General features: G+C 41.1%; 1 protein-coding gene across 3 annotated transcripts in view; it reads left to right on the top strand.

The window, feature by feature from the left end:
• Window positions 1-2,184: 2,184 nt before the first annotated feature.
• The window catches only part of SRD5A2 (steroid 5 alpha-reductase 2), a 49,959-nt gene continuing 35,920 nt past the window's right edge, over window positions 2,185-16,223 (top strand). For all 3 annotated transcript variants that reach the window (XM_061431995.1, XM_061431997.1, XM_061431994.1), the window contains exon 1: window positions 2,185-2,868. In XM_061431995.1, the coding sequence (XP_061287979.1) occupies window positions 2,588-2,868 (281 nt within the window). In that variant the 5' untranslated portion in view covers window positions 2,185-2,587. The remainder of the gene's footprint in view (window positions 2,869-16,223) is intronic.

The raw sequence follows: 16,223 nt of genomic DNA, 5'->3' as shown, positions 1-16,223 counted from the left end.
GTAATATGGAGCAGTTACATCATTGGTTCCACTCTGCCTCTCCCCATATCCCTGTCCTTTGCAGTGTAACTGCAATACTCTCCTACTCTGACCTTGGAATCCATCATGTGACTTGATCTGGACAATAGAACAAGTAGAAAGTAAGAGTGTACTAGCTTTTGGCCTGAGCCTCAAGAGGTCTTGTGTGTTTCTTGTCGTTTTATGCTTCTGTTATTGAGATTGTATAGATGTGATGGGGCTAGCTCACTCATGCTAGGACGAGAGCCATGTGGAACAGAGCTGTCTCAGCTAAGGTTCTCCATCCAACCCCAGCCTGGAGCAGGCCTCTCTCAGTTGCAACACAGATGAATGAGTGAGCATAGTTAAGATCAGCCTAGCTTAGCCTAGAACACCTGACCTCCATCGGACTCCCACATGCATGATCTGAAGATAATTGACTTCTTACAACAGTTTGTTATGCAGCAGAAGCTGACTGATACAGTAGTGGAAAAAGATGATGAGGACCAAAATTGGGCAAAGCTATAAGAGGGAGAATTGAGACAGGAGAAATTTCATTAAAAAAAAAAAGTATTCCATCCAACTGGGTTTGAAATGTCACATTACCTATTATCCTGATATGGTATGGTACCAAGAAATCTAGTTTCCCAGTCTGCAAGCCAGCCTCCAGGGAGGCTCCGGCTATACTGAACAGACAAGAGGAAACTGAGAACACACAGGGAGGATCTGGGTGTGGATGGAGGAGAGTGGAGGGGAAGATAAATGAGTTTATTTTCAGGTAGGGTGGAATTTGAGGTCTCTGAAGGAAGTCCAAGTGGAGTTGTCCAGCAAGGAGGAAATGCAGATGAGAAGCTCCAGTCTTTGCTGGAGATCTAGGTTTGAGTCTTCTAAACTAGAAGGTAGTAAATGAGGAATCTGGAACTGGATCTGGAAAGCCAGTGCAGACACAACTCTAGGTAGCTGTGAGAGCTGACGTCTGGTCACTCCATGGAGAGTGCTTCAGGTATAATGGGTGCTTCAGGTATAATCACCTACATGGTGATCAACTGAAACTGCAGCATATTTACAATTTAATTTTTAACCTAACAGGAAAGTGATAAACACCTCTTCAGCAAGTAGAGGGCTCCTTGTCACATTAAAGCATTACCATACACCAGGAATCAGGAAACAGCCTCAAACTGAGCAGTTGAAACACTGTGTACCTTTCACTGGAATACCTGGTAGGAAATGGCAGGAGTGGATGGAGAAATATGAATGGGGCTCCTGAAAGGCAGTTAGTGGGCGCAAAGGGAGAAGGATTAAGAAAGCACCCAAGAAAGTGGATAGAGGGAAAAGGAAAGATTGGGGTGGAGCCTGAAGTAGGGACAAGAGGAGAAAATTAATAGGGATGAAGCAATCAAGGCAGGTGGGACAAGAAGACAAGAAGATAAACAGTAGGTGGGAAGAGGAGGCCACCCTGGGTGGAGGAAACTGGGTTAAAGAAAGAAGAGGAAAAAAGGGGCACAAAGCAGATGAAGAATGCAGTCAAGGAAGCCTGGGTATGGAATCAAGAGATGGGAAAAAGATATATTTTTATTTTTTGACCATGCCCAGTGGCATGCTGGATTTAGTTTCCCAACCAGGGATCAAAGTCTTGCCCCCTGCAATGCAACTGCACAGTCCTAACCACTGGACCCCCAGGAAATTCTCAGAGAAGGGAAGAAGAAACAGATAATGAAGGAAAGGGTGAAGGATGAGAGAAGCGCGGCAAACAGAAGGGAGATAGGGAAAGAAATGCGTCTTAGGAGTTCAGAGCGCAGTTGCCCTTAGAATGGGAACATTATGTGGAACTCGATTCATCCATGTTAGATGAGAGACTAGCCTCTTTCATGCAGAAAGACCGCGGAGGCAGTAGGGATGGGGAGAGGCTGGTAACTCGCTGGGGGCAAGACGGTGCGGAAGGGTCACTAACCAAGGAACGCGGCTCCGGGATTCAGAAAGCCTGGGGGATGCAGGAAGTGCCCGGATGCTGGGCCCAGAGTCGAAGGAAGGATGCAGGGCTGAGTGGAAGCAGGAGAAGAGCGAAGGAGCACACGGAACAGGACGGGCTGGGGAGACCCTGGTGCTGATGGTCAGTGGGTGGGGGTTGCGTGGCGACCACACAGTGTGTTACGGCCGCAGAATCACCCTGGCTAAATCGTACCTGTGCTTTTCTCTTATTTCCTAGTCTCAGAAGTTGCAACTTCAGAGGTCGATGGGTGAAGAACAAATCTTCGAAGGGCGCTGAGAAGGGTAGCAGGCGATGGAGAGGGAGCGCGCGCGGGCGAAGGCGCTAATATGGGCTAATGGAAGGGCCCGGGACACGACGTTGGCTCCACGAAAGCCTTCGTCCATTCTCCGTCTGGCTGCTTCCAAAGTGCCAGCCTTGCGAAAGGGGCATCGCTGCGAGCCTAGCCAGGGCTGACCGCACCGGGATGGGAGGTAGGATGCAGGGGCGGGAGTCAAGGCCGAAGGGGCGGACGCGGGGTGGCGTCTAGCTCTCCATAAAGGGACCGTGGGGGCCTCGCTCTCTTGTGCGCTGCTAGCGGCCACCGGCAGGGAACACGGCGCAATGTCTGTTCGCTGCCAGCAGAGTCCGGTGCTTGCAGGCAGTGCCACTTTGGCCGCCCTGGGGGCACTGGTCCTGTACCTCGCGGAGCCCTCCGGCTACGGGAAGTACTCGGAGAACTTGATGCCGGTGGCTATCCGTCTGCCCGCCCGCGCCGCCTGGTTCCTGCAGGAGCTGCCCTCCTTCGCGGTGCCCGCGGGGATACTCGCCGGGCAGCCCAGCTCTCTCCTGGGTCCGCCTGCGACTGTGCTTCTGGGCCTCTTCTGCGCACATTACTTTCACAGGTAGCGTTTTCCTTTGAGGGCGCGGAGTGGAGCGCACCTCCAGGCTCCCGGCGTCCAGGAGCGCAGCGCGCGGGGCGCCTGGAGGATCGCAGAGTGGAGGTGCGGGCGGCTGTAAGGAGCGTGGAGTGCGGGGCCAGGGGAGCATCTGACAGCGCCGGGGCTGCGGGCGGGACGCAGACTAGTGGAGAAGCGATCGCGGACAGACGCCGCCTGCGCTCTCCACGGCTCCGAGCGCTTCTCTGGTCTGCTTCGAATCCTTTGACTTCGCTGGGGGAAGAGCGGGGCGGGAGGCGACTGGAAAGCTGTTGGCCCAGCGGTAACGTCTCCGATTCCGCGCGATCCTGTGTCACCTGTGGCGTCTTGCCCATCTCCCCTTCTCATTCCCTCTTCACCTTTTCTTCACAGGGTGCGGGGCGGGCTGGTTTTGAGGTCTTGAGGGAGCCCAAGTATTGGCATGTAGCTCAGAGGCTCTGGATCAACTTATCTCGGCAGGGAGATGGGCAGAGCCAAACTTAAATGATGGGAAAGAGAATGCAATGGGAACCCCCGGGCCTGAGGCAGAGTCCCACTTCTCCTGGCCCACGGAAAAGGGACCGCGCTCACCACCAACTCGTTTCATGTTCCCCTGGTACATAAGTGTTAATGAGTTGAAGTTAACTTAGAGCCCAAATGCTCTTCTGAATGAAAAAAATCCCAAGTTCAGGAGAAATTTGCCTTCTGGTCTGAGACGGAAAGAAGGAAAGAAACCAAGGGATTTCAGAATTTGGAGAAAGACTGCTCAAAAGAGACTCATAGGGGAAGGAACAAGCGCTTGATTCAGTTGCCCACCATGCCTAGTCATTTGCCACCTGCAGTCCCATTTAGCCCAGTCGTAACCTTGTGAGATATGCATTTACTGTGCCCATTTTATAGACAAAGGAACTGAGGCTGTTTAAGGTTAAGTTGCTGAATGAAGATGATACAGCTAGTGCCCAGCCAAATTAAAATCTAAGCCTGCGAAACTCCGTGGCTCAAGACCTTCCCACCATGTTAAACGGGTAGATACTCTGCAAGGAGAAAACAGAATTCATAGACAGAGAAAAGTTGCCAAACCAAACCAAGAACTGGAACAGAAGCACAGCCTTTTTTGAATAGAGAATTTATGGGATCAAAAAATCAAGGAAATCAAGGAAATCTAGGCATTAGGGTAAACAATTTGTCTCAAAGCTGAAAGGCATCATCCTCTCTCATAATGGATCATGAGGGGAAAGTGATGCCTCATTTTGGGAAAAGGAAGTGTCGAATAACAAGTTTTAAACTGTCTTTTCTTATAACCTCTTCTTATCCTCTGGATCTTTTTTATTGGTTAAGATTTGATATTTATGCAATTTTAACTGAATTCTCACTCTTTTAATAATTATTGCCAAGCAACCATTTTATAAATGGTTGTCCTTTCTGGATTTTATTTTACCCAGATTTGAGTTGTTTAATTTACACAGAAAGAAAGACATTAGATGCAGAAGGTTAGAGACCAGCTTTTGATTTCGCTTGTTTTCTGAAAGCATATTTAACAGAAAAAATGTGATTTTTATCAGAAAGTTACTTTTAGCACCATAAACAATATTTTTATGAGTTCATTTCATCTTGCAGTAAAGATTAGTGTTTTCTGACAATCCTTTTAACAAAGAATTTTAGACTTGTTTTTAAAGCCAAAAAGTACTTTTCCTTAATAAATTATGACAAGTACATTAAAAGAACCAAGGAAGTAATTACACATAAAGTGAATATCGACATACTGTTCATCTTATTCAGGGGAAATTTAAAATGTAAGTAAAGGATCTGGGGACTAAGTCTGCCTGCAGGAAAATTCCCACTGAAAACACAACTTTGGGTGAATGAGTTGTCCCTAAGGAATGAAGATGTGATGTTTTGTACATCATTCCCCTTGTGTGAACTCTTTGTTTGAGTCTGCTGGACTATTGAATCTGTTATCATTTTGAGTGCTTACAAGGGGTTACTCCAAACACTATTTGAGTTATCTATAATCCTCATACCAGCCCATTAAGGAAGTTCTATTATCACCTCCATTTTCCAGGTGGGAAACTGGGGCCAAAAAATGATTAAATAACTTGCCCAAGGTCACACAGTAACCAGGGACCTAGGATTTAGGTCCATGGAGTTTGAATCCAGATCTCAGGCTCTTAGCTACCACGATAAACTGTTTTATATTTGTTCTTGCTGTCTTGTTCTTGCCCTTTAAAAAACTATGTTTAGGTTTAAAGTTATTTTTTAAGTTATAAAAATAATGAATGTTTACTATAGAAATTATGGAAAGTACAAAAGTAGAAAAATTGCGATAATTTCAGCACCTGAGTACATTAATTGTTAATGTTTTGGGACATTTCCATCAAGGCTTTAATTTTTATTGGTAGATTTTTACACATGCTTGCTATATTGAATATATATAGATTTTAGTTCTACCTGAGTACTGTTCATAATAAAAATTTCCCACATTATCATAGAATCTTTGTAAATATCATCTTAGTGGTTGCTTGTTATTTCACTTATCCTAAAAACAATAATTTACCTATCCATTAATTTATAGTTTTTGAAATAATTTAAATAATTTTTTTTATTAAATGGGACAATTTGTCTTTTTGCCTAGCCTAGGCTAAAGAAGGCTATGATGTACATTTTTGCATCTAATATTTTTTCAGAAGTCAGGACCATTCTCTTAGCCAGGATTCCCAGAAGTGGTTCAAAGATATGAGCATTTTGGCTTTAAGTTTTAGAAGTCATTTGGGTTGATAGTGAGGGCACATTAAAAAAAAAAAAAGCTCCAGACTGCCTTGGTTTTATCCTGTCCTGTACCTAGCTATGACACAGAGAATATGATGGAGGGAGAAGTGTTCACAAGAAGGCTGGTTTATCTGTGGCTTAGACTCTTCTGCAAAATGTCCTTTGGGGACTATTCAGAAAGCAATATGTCCCATAGGATAGAAGGTGAAACTCTTTGTACATTTCTCCATACAAGGATGACATACTAGAATGTGAATTTCACAAGGGCATAGGTGTTTGTCTCATTTGTTTAGGTTGTGTCTTGGTGTAGAAAGTGCCAGTACATAGCTGGTACTCACTAAAATTTGTTGAATGCGTGAATGAACTCTTCTTCTGACATCAGTAAAGGCAGTCAGAAATGTGGGAGAGCAAGCAATTACTTAGGAATCATTGCTGAGATTGCATGGCTAGGTCAACTCAGATCATTCTCTTCCCTTCACAATCTATTGTTGTAGATATTTGGATGGTTTAGCTACGTGGAAATGACTGCTGTGTAAGCATGTTGCCTAATCCCATGTCTAAAGTTGTTTAAAGTCAGAATTTTCTCACCTCTTGTTGACCTTGATTGTAGCCTGGAACGACACTTTACCCCTACTCCCTGATTGATCATTTTCTCAACTTGCCATGGTGTTTCATGCAATAGTCATCACACCACCTAAGCCTGGGGGAAGCTCAAGTTTTTTCAAGACTTGGGTGTGACCTTGGTGCTTAGATGAAAAAGAAAAATCTCTTTTCAAAAAAAGGTGACCATTTTGTAAAAAGTTGATGGCAGTTTGACCTTCCATGAGGCACATCCAGAAGCAGAGGGTAATGCACACATTAGAATCTATTTGAATTTGGAGAGAACTTTTCTGTAGTTTAGATGCTGAAACTAATGATGTTTTCTATTCAGCCAAGTACAACGATGGCTTCAGTAAGAGGTCTTTTTGCTTGATTGCTCAGTTCATCCTCCAGAGCATGAATCCTCCATCCTTCAAGACTCAGATCATCACTTCCTCCAAGAAGCCTTCTCTGAGTCCTTTCTCCTTTTGTAAATCAAGATGTGGTACCATTCCTTGGGCTTTCATAGCAGCCAGGGTGGCCTTCCATGAGGCACTTCACACACTTGATCATAATTCTCTGTTTTAAAGAAATGTCACATCTGTCCAGGCTCCTCATTTTATAGAAGCAGACCACCACAGAGTTTAGTCAATTAGGGGCAAAGAAGGGACTGGAACTTGAGTCTCCTGTGCCCTGTCAGTGCTTCTCCAATCTCATGACCTGCACAGGTCTCAAATATTCAGAAGTAATCAAACCTTGTGAAGGAAATTAGTTATTGGCTGAAATCAGAACGATGATTAATGTGGACATTGGAAATCATCTTAACAAATCTCTCTTCTTACACACTGAGCAGAAAGGCCCACGTGGAATAAACTGAATTCTTGTGGTCAATTAATCATGTGTTAAGGACATTCATGAGGCATAATTTGGATCAATTAAGATTAACTGAGAGATTCTTTAAAATGGGGGATCTTTAAAAGCAAGCTTTTTCTGTATAAAAGCTAGATAGTAGCTATTTTAGGCTTTGCAGTCATACAATCTCTGCTACAGTAGGTACTCAACTCTGCGATTGTAGCATGAAAACACAGACAGTATGTAGAGAAGTGAGTGTGGTAATGTTCTAGTAAAACTTTATTTACAAAAACAGGTAGTGGGCTGTATTTGGGCTGTGGGTCATATTTTGCCAGTCCTTCCTTAAGAAAACCATGAGTAGCATAGCTTTACATTTAGTTCTCTGTTAAATTCTATCATAAAATTGTGTTAAATCCTGTATAAAAGCAGTGGACATGGTCTAGGAAAATTCTGCTACCTTTTAATAGGAATTTGGTAGTAAATCTCATTTTCTGAGGATTCCTGGGTTCCGAGTCCTTTATTTGAACCTTTGTGGGAAATAGTAAGAGTCTTGGAGTTTACATTCTAAATGAGATGACCTCATAAGCACATCTGAAACATACACAGCTATGTTTGCCAGAGATGTAAACAAGTTTTAGAGATCTTGACCACTTTTACCACATTGAAGAAGGGACCAACTCCTTACTCATTTAAAGTCTAACTTAATGTCACTTAAAAAGAACAATCATGATAAGGAAACGGTGATCCCTGTTGGTGAAGTGATGTGTATGAAGTTACATGGTGAGGAAGGGGCAGAGTGGGGCTTGAACTTGGGTCTCCCAATTCTTTATCAGAGTTCCACGTGCTCAGAACTGTGCTAGGCCCTAGGGAGAACACACAAAAGAAGTACAATAGCTGGTCCTTGCCCTCCAGGAGGAAGGCCGGAAAACGCATCATGGTGTGTCTGACGCTCCATCTGGTGTGAAAGCTTGGTGGTAGCAATGTCAGTGTGAGAGGTCCAGGACAGGTGGGAAAACGCAAATTAAGCGACATGTGGACCATGGTCACGCTACTGAATGTGCTGAGGTCTCTGGTGCCTGTCTGAGTGTGCAGATGGGTGAGTGGGTTTTGAGGAAGCCCGATAAATAATGACACCCCTCTTCCCCACCCAAGTTCATAATCAACTAAGAGACCCAGGAATGAGGCAACTAGAGACAAATTACCACCCTTATTAGTGGTAAAGCTGGTTTGGGGCAACATAGTTTTCATTTTGGATCCTAACACTGCCCCTCAGAAACACTCAGCAACAACAATGGCTGAATACCACAGGCCTTACGCAGTACTGCCTGTTCTGGAAAGACAGCAGATTGAGAGAAGGCCTGAGCTGCAAACATTCCTTGAGAGGTCCTGCTTTCAAATTTATCATTTATTCCTCCTTTCCTGAGGGGAAATACGTGAGGGGGAGTGGAAAGGCCAGGAGGGATACTCAACTGAAGGGCTCTCAGTAAGCACGAGGGCAACAAGAATGTTTTCTGTTACCAGATAGACCATGAAAATTGTCTACCTATTGATTTTTGCCAGAGCCTGGCAACTTGGTCCTGGAATCTGGAGCACTTCCCATTTTGCTTTTTGACTCCTTGCCACATACGGCAATGGGGATATCAAAGGCTGGATTCAAGATGTTGAAAAAGTTGCTGCACTCAACCCAACAGCCTTTGAGGAGACTCAGCTTAGCATAGGAGCTCTAAAGTTTAAAACCCTCTGAACTGGGGCCAGCAGTGCAATTTGCCTTCCCTTTGGTTATGGAAGGGGGATAAAGGAGGGAGAAACCAACATTTATTGAGCTCCGGGTGTTCCTGGAATTATGTTGTGTGTTTTATATCAGTTATCTCATTTTGTCCTTGAAACAATTGCTGTTATTAATGTGGTTTCACAAATAACTGTGCTCTGCCTGATTGTGGTGATTGGTGGGAGTGAAGGGGAGTGATGAGCAAGCACTTAGCTGGTCCTCAAATGATGGTCTATTCCCAGCTTTGTGAGTGGGAATGAGGCGTTCAGTCAGGGAAAGGGGGCTGTTTGGTAGCCTAGGACTTAAAATTGCCCTATGCGCCATGTGTGCTCCATCTTAGAATACTTCTCCTCTTTTTAATATCAAATCTCTCTTTTATCATGCCATAATATCTGATCCTACTATCCAAGCCTTAAATCAGTTCTTGACCATTTTCAAGATTCTCCCGTTATACTTACTTCATGTTGTCAAGGCTGATCCTAAAAGTTACTGTGAAGAAAGTAAGGCCATTTGCTTTTGACAGTTTTCCTATTTGACAATGAAAAATCCCAAATCCTTTTCTGCGTGCATTCTTTGTTTCTCGCTGCTGCCTCTATCTGTCCTCTTTCAACAGCAGCGCTTGGTCTCACTTCAGTCTCCCAGTGAGTGTTCTTTACTTACTAAAAGTTCCCTATCTGATAAACAAATCTAAATACTAGTGTGTTAGGTCCTTTGTTTTCTTGTTATTGAATTTTGAAAATTCTTATATATCCTAGATACAAGTTCTTTACCAAATATGTGCTTTGCAATTAGTTTCTCCTGGTCTGCATGAGTTATCTTTTTTCATTCTCTTAACTGTATCTTTTGAAAAACAGAGGTTTTTAATTTTGATGAAGTCCAGTTTTTCTATTTCTTTTCATGCAATTAGATCTAAGAAACCTTTATCTAGTCTAAGGTCACATAGATTTTCTCTTATTTTCTTATAAAATATTTATTGCTTCAGGTTCTACATTTTTGTCTATGACCTATTTTGAGTTAATTTTTAGATAGGGTTAAAAATATGGATCAAAATTCTTTCTTTTACATATGGATAGCCCATTGTTCCAGTACCAGTTGTTAAAAATACTTTTCTTTCTCTAATGAAATTGCTCCTGCACCTCATGATATGAACAGATACTTTACTAAAGAAAACATATGAATGGCAAATAAAAACAGGGAAAGATGCTCAACATCATTAGTCATTCAGTTCAGTTCAGTTCAGTCACTCAGTCGTGTCCGATTGTTTGCAACCCCATGGACTGCGGCACACCAGGCCTCCCTGTCCATTGCTAGCTCCCGGAGTTTACTCAAACTCATGTCCTTTGAGTTGGTAATGCCATCCACCCATCTTGTCCTCTGTGGTCCCCTTTTCCTCCTGCCTTCAATTTTTCCCAGCATCAGAGTCTTTTCCAGTGATTCAGTTCTTTGCATCAGGTGGCCAAAATATTGGAGTTTCAGCTCTAGCATCAGTCCTTCCAATGAATGTTCAGGACTGATTTCCTTTAGGATGGACTGGTTGGATCTCCTTGCAGTCCAAGGGACTCTCCAGAGTCTTCTCTGACACCACAGTTCAAAAGCATCAATTCTTCAGTGCTCAGCTTTCTTTATAGTCCAACTATCACATCCATACACACATACATACACATACAATCTCACATCTCACATCACGTAATGTGATCTCATATCACATTAGTCATTCAGTTCAGTTCAGTTCAGTCGCTCAGTCGTGTCCGACTCTTTGCAACCCCATGAATCGTAGCACGCCAGGCCTCCCTGTCCATCACCATCTCCTGGAGTTCACTCAAACTCACGTCCATCGAGTCGGTGATGCCATCCAGCCATCTCATCCTCTGTTGTCCCCTTTTCCTCCTGCCCCCTATCCCTCCCAGCGTCAGAGTCTTTTCCAATGAGTCATTAGTCATTAGGGAAATGCGAATCAAACTACAATGGGATACCAGTATGTTTCCATTAGAAGGGCTACATTAAAAAGACTGAATGTACCAAGTGCTACTGAGGAATGCAGAAGACTAGAACACTTATACATTGTTGATAGGAATGTAAAATGGCAGTCTCTTTGGAAAACATTTTGAAGTCTCTTAAACAGTTAAACATAAACATACCATGTGACCTGCCCATTCCATTGCTAGCTCTTTTTCCAAGCAACATAAAAGCATATGTTGACACAAAGACTTGTATACACATGTTTCTAGCAGCTTTATTTGTAGTAGCCCAAAACTGGAAACCACCCAAATGTCCATCAAAAAGTAAATGAGTAAATAAACTGGTATAGCCAAATAATCTAATACTACTCCACCATAAAAATGAATGAACTATTGATGTGAGCTACAAGGATGAAACTCAGAATAATTGTTCTGGGTAAAGAAGCCAAGCAAAAAGAAGAGTGCATGCTTTATGACTCCATTAGTATACAACTCTGTGAAATCCAAACTCATCTATGGAACATGAAGTACATCAGTGATTTCCTGGGGACAAAGGGAGAGACAGAAGGATGAGATTATGAGGAGTATGAACAAAATTTTGGTGGAGATGGATATGTTCATTGTTTTGATGTCATGACAGTTTTAAAATTTATCAAACTGCATGCTTTAAATATGTGCAGTTGATTGTTAATTATATTTCAATGAAGATTAAAAAACCTATAGGTAGACCTAAGAAAAAACTGTGTGTATGTGTGGCCTTGTGTCACTGACAATTGTTTAGACTTTCTGTGAGGCGATGTTTAACAGTAGCTGAATAGCTGTTCACTTTCTTCCCCCAGGAATTTCACTTGGGGAGGATACTCAAGGGAAATAGTCCAAAAGAAAGAAACAATTTACATAAAATTATGGTGTTACGGTTCACAGCTGTAGAATACTGAAAGTTACTTAAATGCTCTACTATCAAGGGCTGATTGTAACTAATATGATTGAATATTATGTATACTTCAAAAATATTAGCTTCTTGGATCTGTGTCTGTGATGAAAATAAGTATAATGTATAAGATCATTTAGTGAAGAAATAGCGCAAAATGAATATGCTCTGAGAAATACCTGTCAACACTTATGAATTAATATATTAATTAAAGTGATGTGAATAGCTGATAATTTTGGTTTATAGATTTGCATGTAATATTTTCAAAGTGTTTAATTGTATAACTCTCACTATACCTAATAGAAGGAATAATACTGACATTATGAGATTTTAAGTTACCTTGCTAGCTATATAATTAAATGCCAGTAGAGATCAAGACATTTCTACAAGAATGGATAAACACAAGGTCCTACTGTATAGCACAAGGAACTATTGATATAAGCAATATGGTGTGATAAACCATAATGGAAAAAATATAAAAAAGAATATATATGTGTATAACTGAGTCACTTTGTGGTACAGCAGAAATTAACACAACACTGTAAATCAACTATACTTCAATAAAATGATAAATTAAAAGGAAAACTCTTTCTACAAATAAGCATTGCTTTGAGGGGAAGGTCACCACTACATGATCTCCCCTACTAAGCCACTAGGACATCACTAAGTTCTGAAATTGTCATCTTTCATTTTGACCCTTTGAGTTAGGGTATTGAAGATTCCTTAAAATGCAGTTGTGTTTAAAGTTGTTGTTCTATTGCTCAGTCGCTCAATTGTGTCTGACTCTTTGTGACCCCATGGACCGCAGCACACCAGGCTTCCCTGTCCTTTACTGTCTCCCGGAGCTTGCTGAAACTTATATCCAATGAGTTGGTGATGCCATCCAACCATCTCATCCTCTGTTGTCCCCTTCTCCTCCTGCCTTCAGTCTTTCCCAGCATCAGGTCTTTTCTAATGAGTCAGCTCTTCACATCAGGTGGCCAAAGTATTGAAGCTTCAACTTCAGCATCAGTCCTTCCAATTAAAAGCAGAGATTTTTGACATTTGGTTGAAATCTATCATATTGCTATTTGTCTCGCTGTTATTTGTTCATATTTTCCCTCTATCTTCCATCTTTTGAAATGAGTGTTATTTTATTCCATTTTACATCACCATTTACTTTCAAGTGATATTATACCACTTCATGTATAGGAATATGAAATAATATCCTTCCATTTCTCCCCTGTTGACCTTTATGCTAATGTATTTGTTTTACTCCTATACATGCCATAAGAAGCTTCAACATATTGCTGTTATTTTTGTTTAAACAGTCAATTATCTTTTAAAGGGATTTAAATGATAAAATCATGTATTTGCCATTTCTGATGTTCTTTACTTTTGAACGTTGATCTATATTTCTATCTTATTTTTTCTTTTGCCTGAAGAATTTAATTTTTTAGGACAGTTTTTTTCATATTTTGAATATCTGAAAATGTCTTTATATCTCCTTTGTTTCTGAAGGTATATAATTCTAGATATAACATTTTAGATTGCAGCTATTTACTTTCAGTACTTTAAATATGTCGCTCCACTGTTATCTTGCTTACATCATTTCCAAAAAGAAACCTGTCTTTTTCCTTATCTTTTTCCTCTTTTATGAAACTGTCTTACAAATCACTGATGCTTTTATCATTTTTTAAGATTTTTTTTCAGTGTGTTTCTTTTGGATAGTTTCTGTTGCTGTGTCTTCAAGTTTACAGTCTTTTATTCTGTGATATCTTATGTATTATTAATCCTGTTTCCAATCTCAGACATTACAGTTTCCATGTCTAGAAATTCGATTTTGGCCCTTTTTGCTATTTTCTATGTCTCTACCTAATTTTACATACATATGAAATACAATTATAATAGCTGCTTTAATGTTATTGTCGGGTAATTCTAACATCTGTGTTTTCCTGCTTCTTTGCATTTCTGGTAATCTGGACAGAGGAACTTGGTGCCTGGGGTCAGAAAGAGCCAAACATGACTGAGCAACTAAGTAAGCTCGGCACATTGGAACTTGCTGGCTATTGCATATTTTTGTATTCCTATAAATATTCTTGAGCTTGGTTCTGGGTTGCAGTTAAGTTACTTGGAAGTAATTTGGCCCTTTCAGATCTTGATCTGATTTTCTAGGTACTTCTAGAAGAGTGCTAGTGCAAGGGCTAATTAATTCTCTCCTCTGAAAAAGTACTCCTTTTTGAGTACTCTACCCAGCGTCCCATGTATTACAAGTTTTTCATTCTGGCTGGTGGTAATGGGCTCTATTCCTGGACCATTGTGAATGACATCAGAATCCCTATAAACCTGGGCTACGGTATAAAGTCAAACAGCTAGAATTAGAAAACCACAATTTTGTTTTTGCAAACAATGAGAAATAAAGGATACAAAATTGTAGCTTAGAGAAATGATGTATTTGTGTCCAACAGTGAACATGTCTTGTCCTTAGCTTAACTTAGTAAGCTTGCTCAACTTTGTACTTCGAGATGAAAACCACCCAATGTCACAATTTACAATTTGTTATTTTGGTCATGTTCATTTATCATGAGTGGCTGAGCAGGTGTGTTTACACAATGCCAAAACACACACCAAACCTGTCAACTTTAAAAGAAGAGATAAACTAGTTATTCAAATTAACTGATTAGCAGGTCAAGAGATCCATTTGCGTCTATTAGTATACTAAAATCTTGATCTTAGGAACAAACAAACATATAAATGAATAGGGTCAGTGGTCTGTAGCCTGTGTCTTTTAGGAGGTTGAACCTCAATGATGATTACTCTTTCTATCACTCAGAAGAACCCTCAGTTTCTTAAAACTTTGGTAATTAATTGGCTATTCAGACTGAACTTCTATTTTGATGTAGAGGCAGAAAGAAAGAGGAAAATTGAATGAATGAGCAATTCCAAGTTCTCTCAATACTACCAGGACAAAAATATTAAGAGACAATATAAACAGGAAACTTAAAAATGGTATACTGTGTTTTAGGTCTTCATGAGCTGGTCATCTCAACGTTTTTCATAATTTTAATATATCTATTGGATCATGACCATCAGATAATTCACACCAGATGACATTTGCAAGGGGTTGACAATGGGGCCTATCTGTTCTGGAATTTTTCCCATGGTACAACCCTTATGAAAAATGATCAACCATTCTACCGCAGGGGGGAAAAAGTAGTTTTATTGAATTGAGCCCCTTAAAAAATACTAGATTTTGCAGTCTAATTTCTCTGTGTGTACATTTGGAGAAACCAAAACATCTGGTCACTGCCAATTTGAAAAGTTTGTTAAATTTGCTATTGGAGGTTATGAAGTCAGTGGTTTTTAACCCTGGCTACACATTGGAGTCGTCTGGGGGCGACTCTTAAGTGCTGCCAAGGCTCCCAATCCTATGCCCTTGATTCTGTTATTTATCTTCAGTGTGCCTCTTTACCTTTAGCATTGGGTGATTTGAATATGCAACCAGAGGTGACAGCCTCCAATGTAGACAAATTCCCGTGAAACTGGCATTTTTTTTCATACAGTGAATGCAATAGAGCAAAGTGCTCAAGAACATAAACTCTGGAAATAGTTCCATCTGGACTTGGATCTCAACTGTGATATATCATAGCTGTACCAACTGGGGCTAGTTTAATCTCACCGTGCCTTAGTTTCCTCATCTGCACAATGAGGATAATTACAACACTACCTATCTCCTAGGGTTGCTGTAAAGATTAAATGAGTTAATATGTGCAAAGTACTTAGAACAGTACCTGGAGCATAGTAAGCACTGTATAAATATTAGTTGTATGTGGTTCTTTGCTGGCAGTTCCCTTACAGGATGTCTGAACTGAAATTAACTTCAGTGACCTAATATTACTCTAACAAGGTGACTAGTTCCCTGTAGTTGCTATAATAAATTACCACAAACTGGCTGCCTTAAAACAACAGAAATTTTTTCTGTCATCACTCTGGAGGCCAGAAGTCTGAAATTTTTTTCTCCAGTCCTTTTGGAGGCCAGAAGGCATCAGCTGGGTTCCCTGTGGAATCTCTAAAGGGCCATCCTTCCTTGCCTTGTTCAGCTTCAGCAGCTGCCTACATTTCTTGAGTTATCTATGTTCTGTCTTCACAGTGCCTTTTTCTCTGGGTATCTTTCTTCTCTTTTTCTGCTCCTTGTGTAAGGATATGTTTGATGGCAGTTAGCATCTATTCAGATTATCCAGGATAGCTTCATCTTCTCAAGATCCTTAATTTAATCTCATCGTTTGCCATATAAGAATATTCACTCTTTTGCTATAATGAAGTAATAGTCACAAGTTCTGGGGATTAGGGCATAAACATATTTTGGGGGCCAGCATTCAAACCACAGCACAAGGTCCATAATTAAACATAAGCTTGGATGGCATGCACCATGGGCTCATTCTGTATTTAGTCACTTTTGCACTTGACCTGTACTTCCCACTCTCTAAGATGTCCAAAACCATTACTCACA

This window comes from Bos javanicus, chromosome 11 (genome assembly GCF_032452875.1).
Source record: "Bos javanicus breed banteng chromosome 11, ARS-OSU_banteng_1.0, whole genome shotgun sequence".
Classification (NCBI taxonomy): Eukaryota; Metazoa; Chordata; class Mammalia; order Artiodactyla; family Bovidae; genus Bos; species Bos javanicus.
The sequence above is the reverse complement of the archived record's forward strand: the minus strand, read 5'-3'. Positions and strand labels throughout refer to the sequence as shown.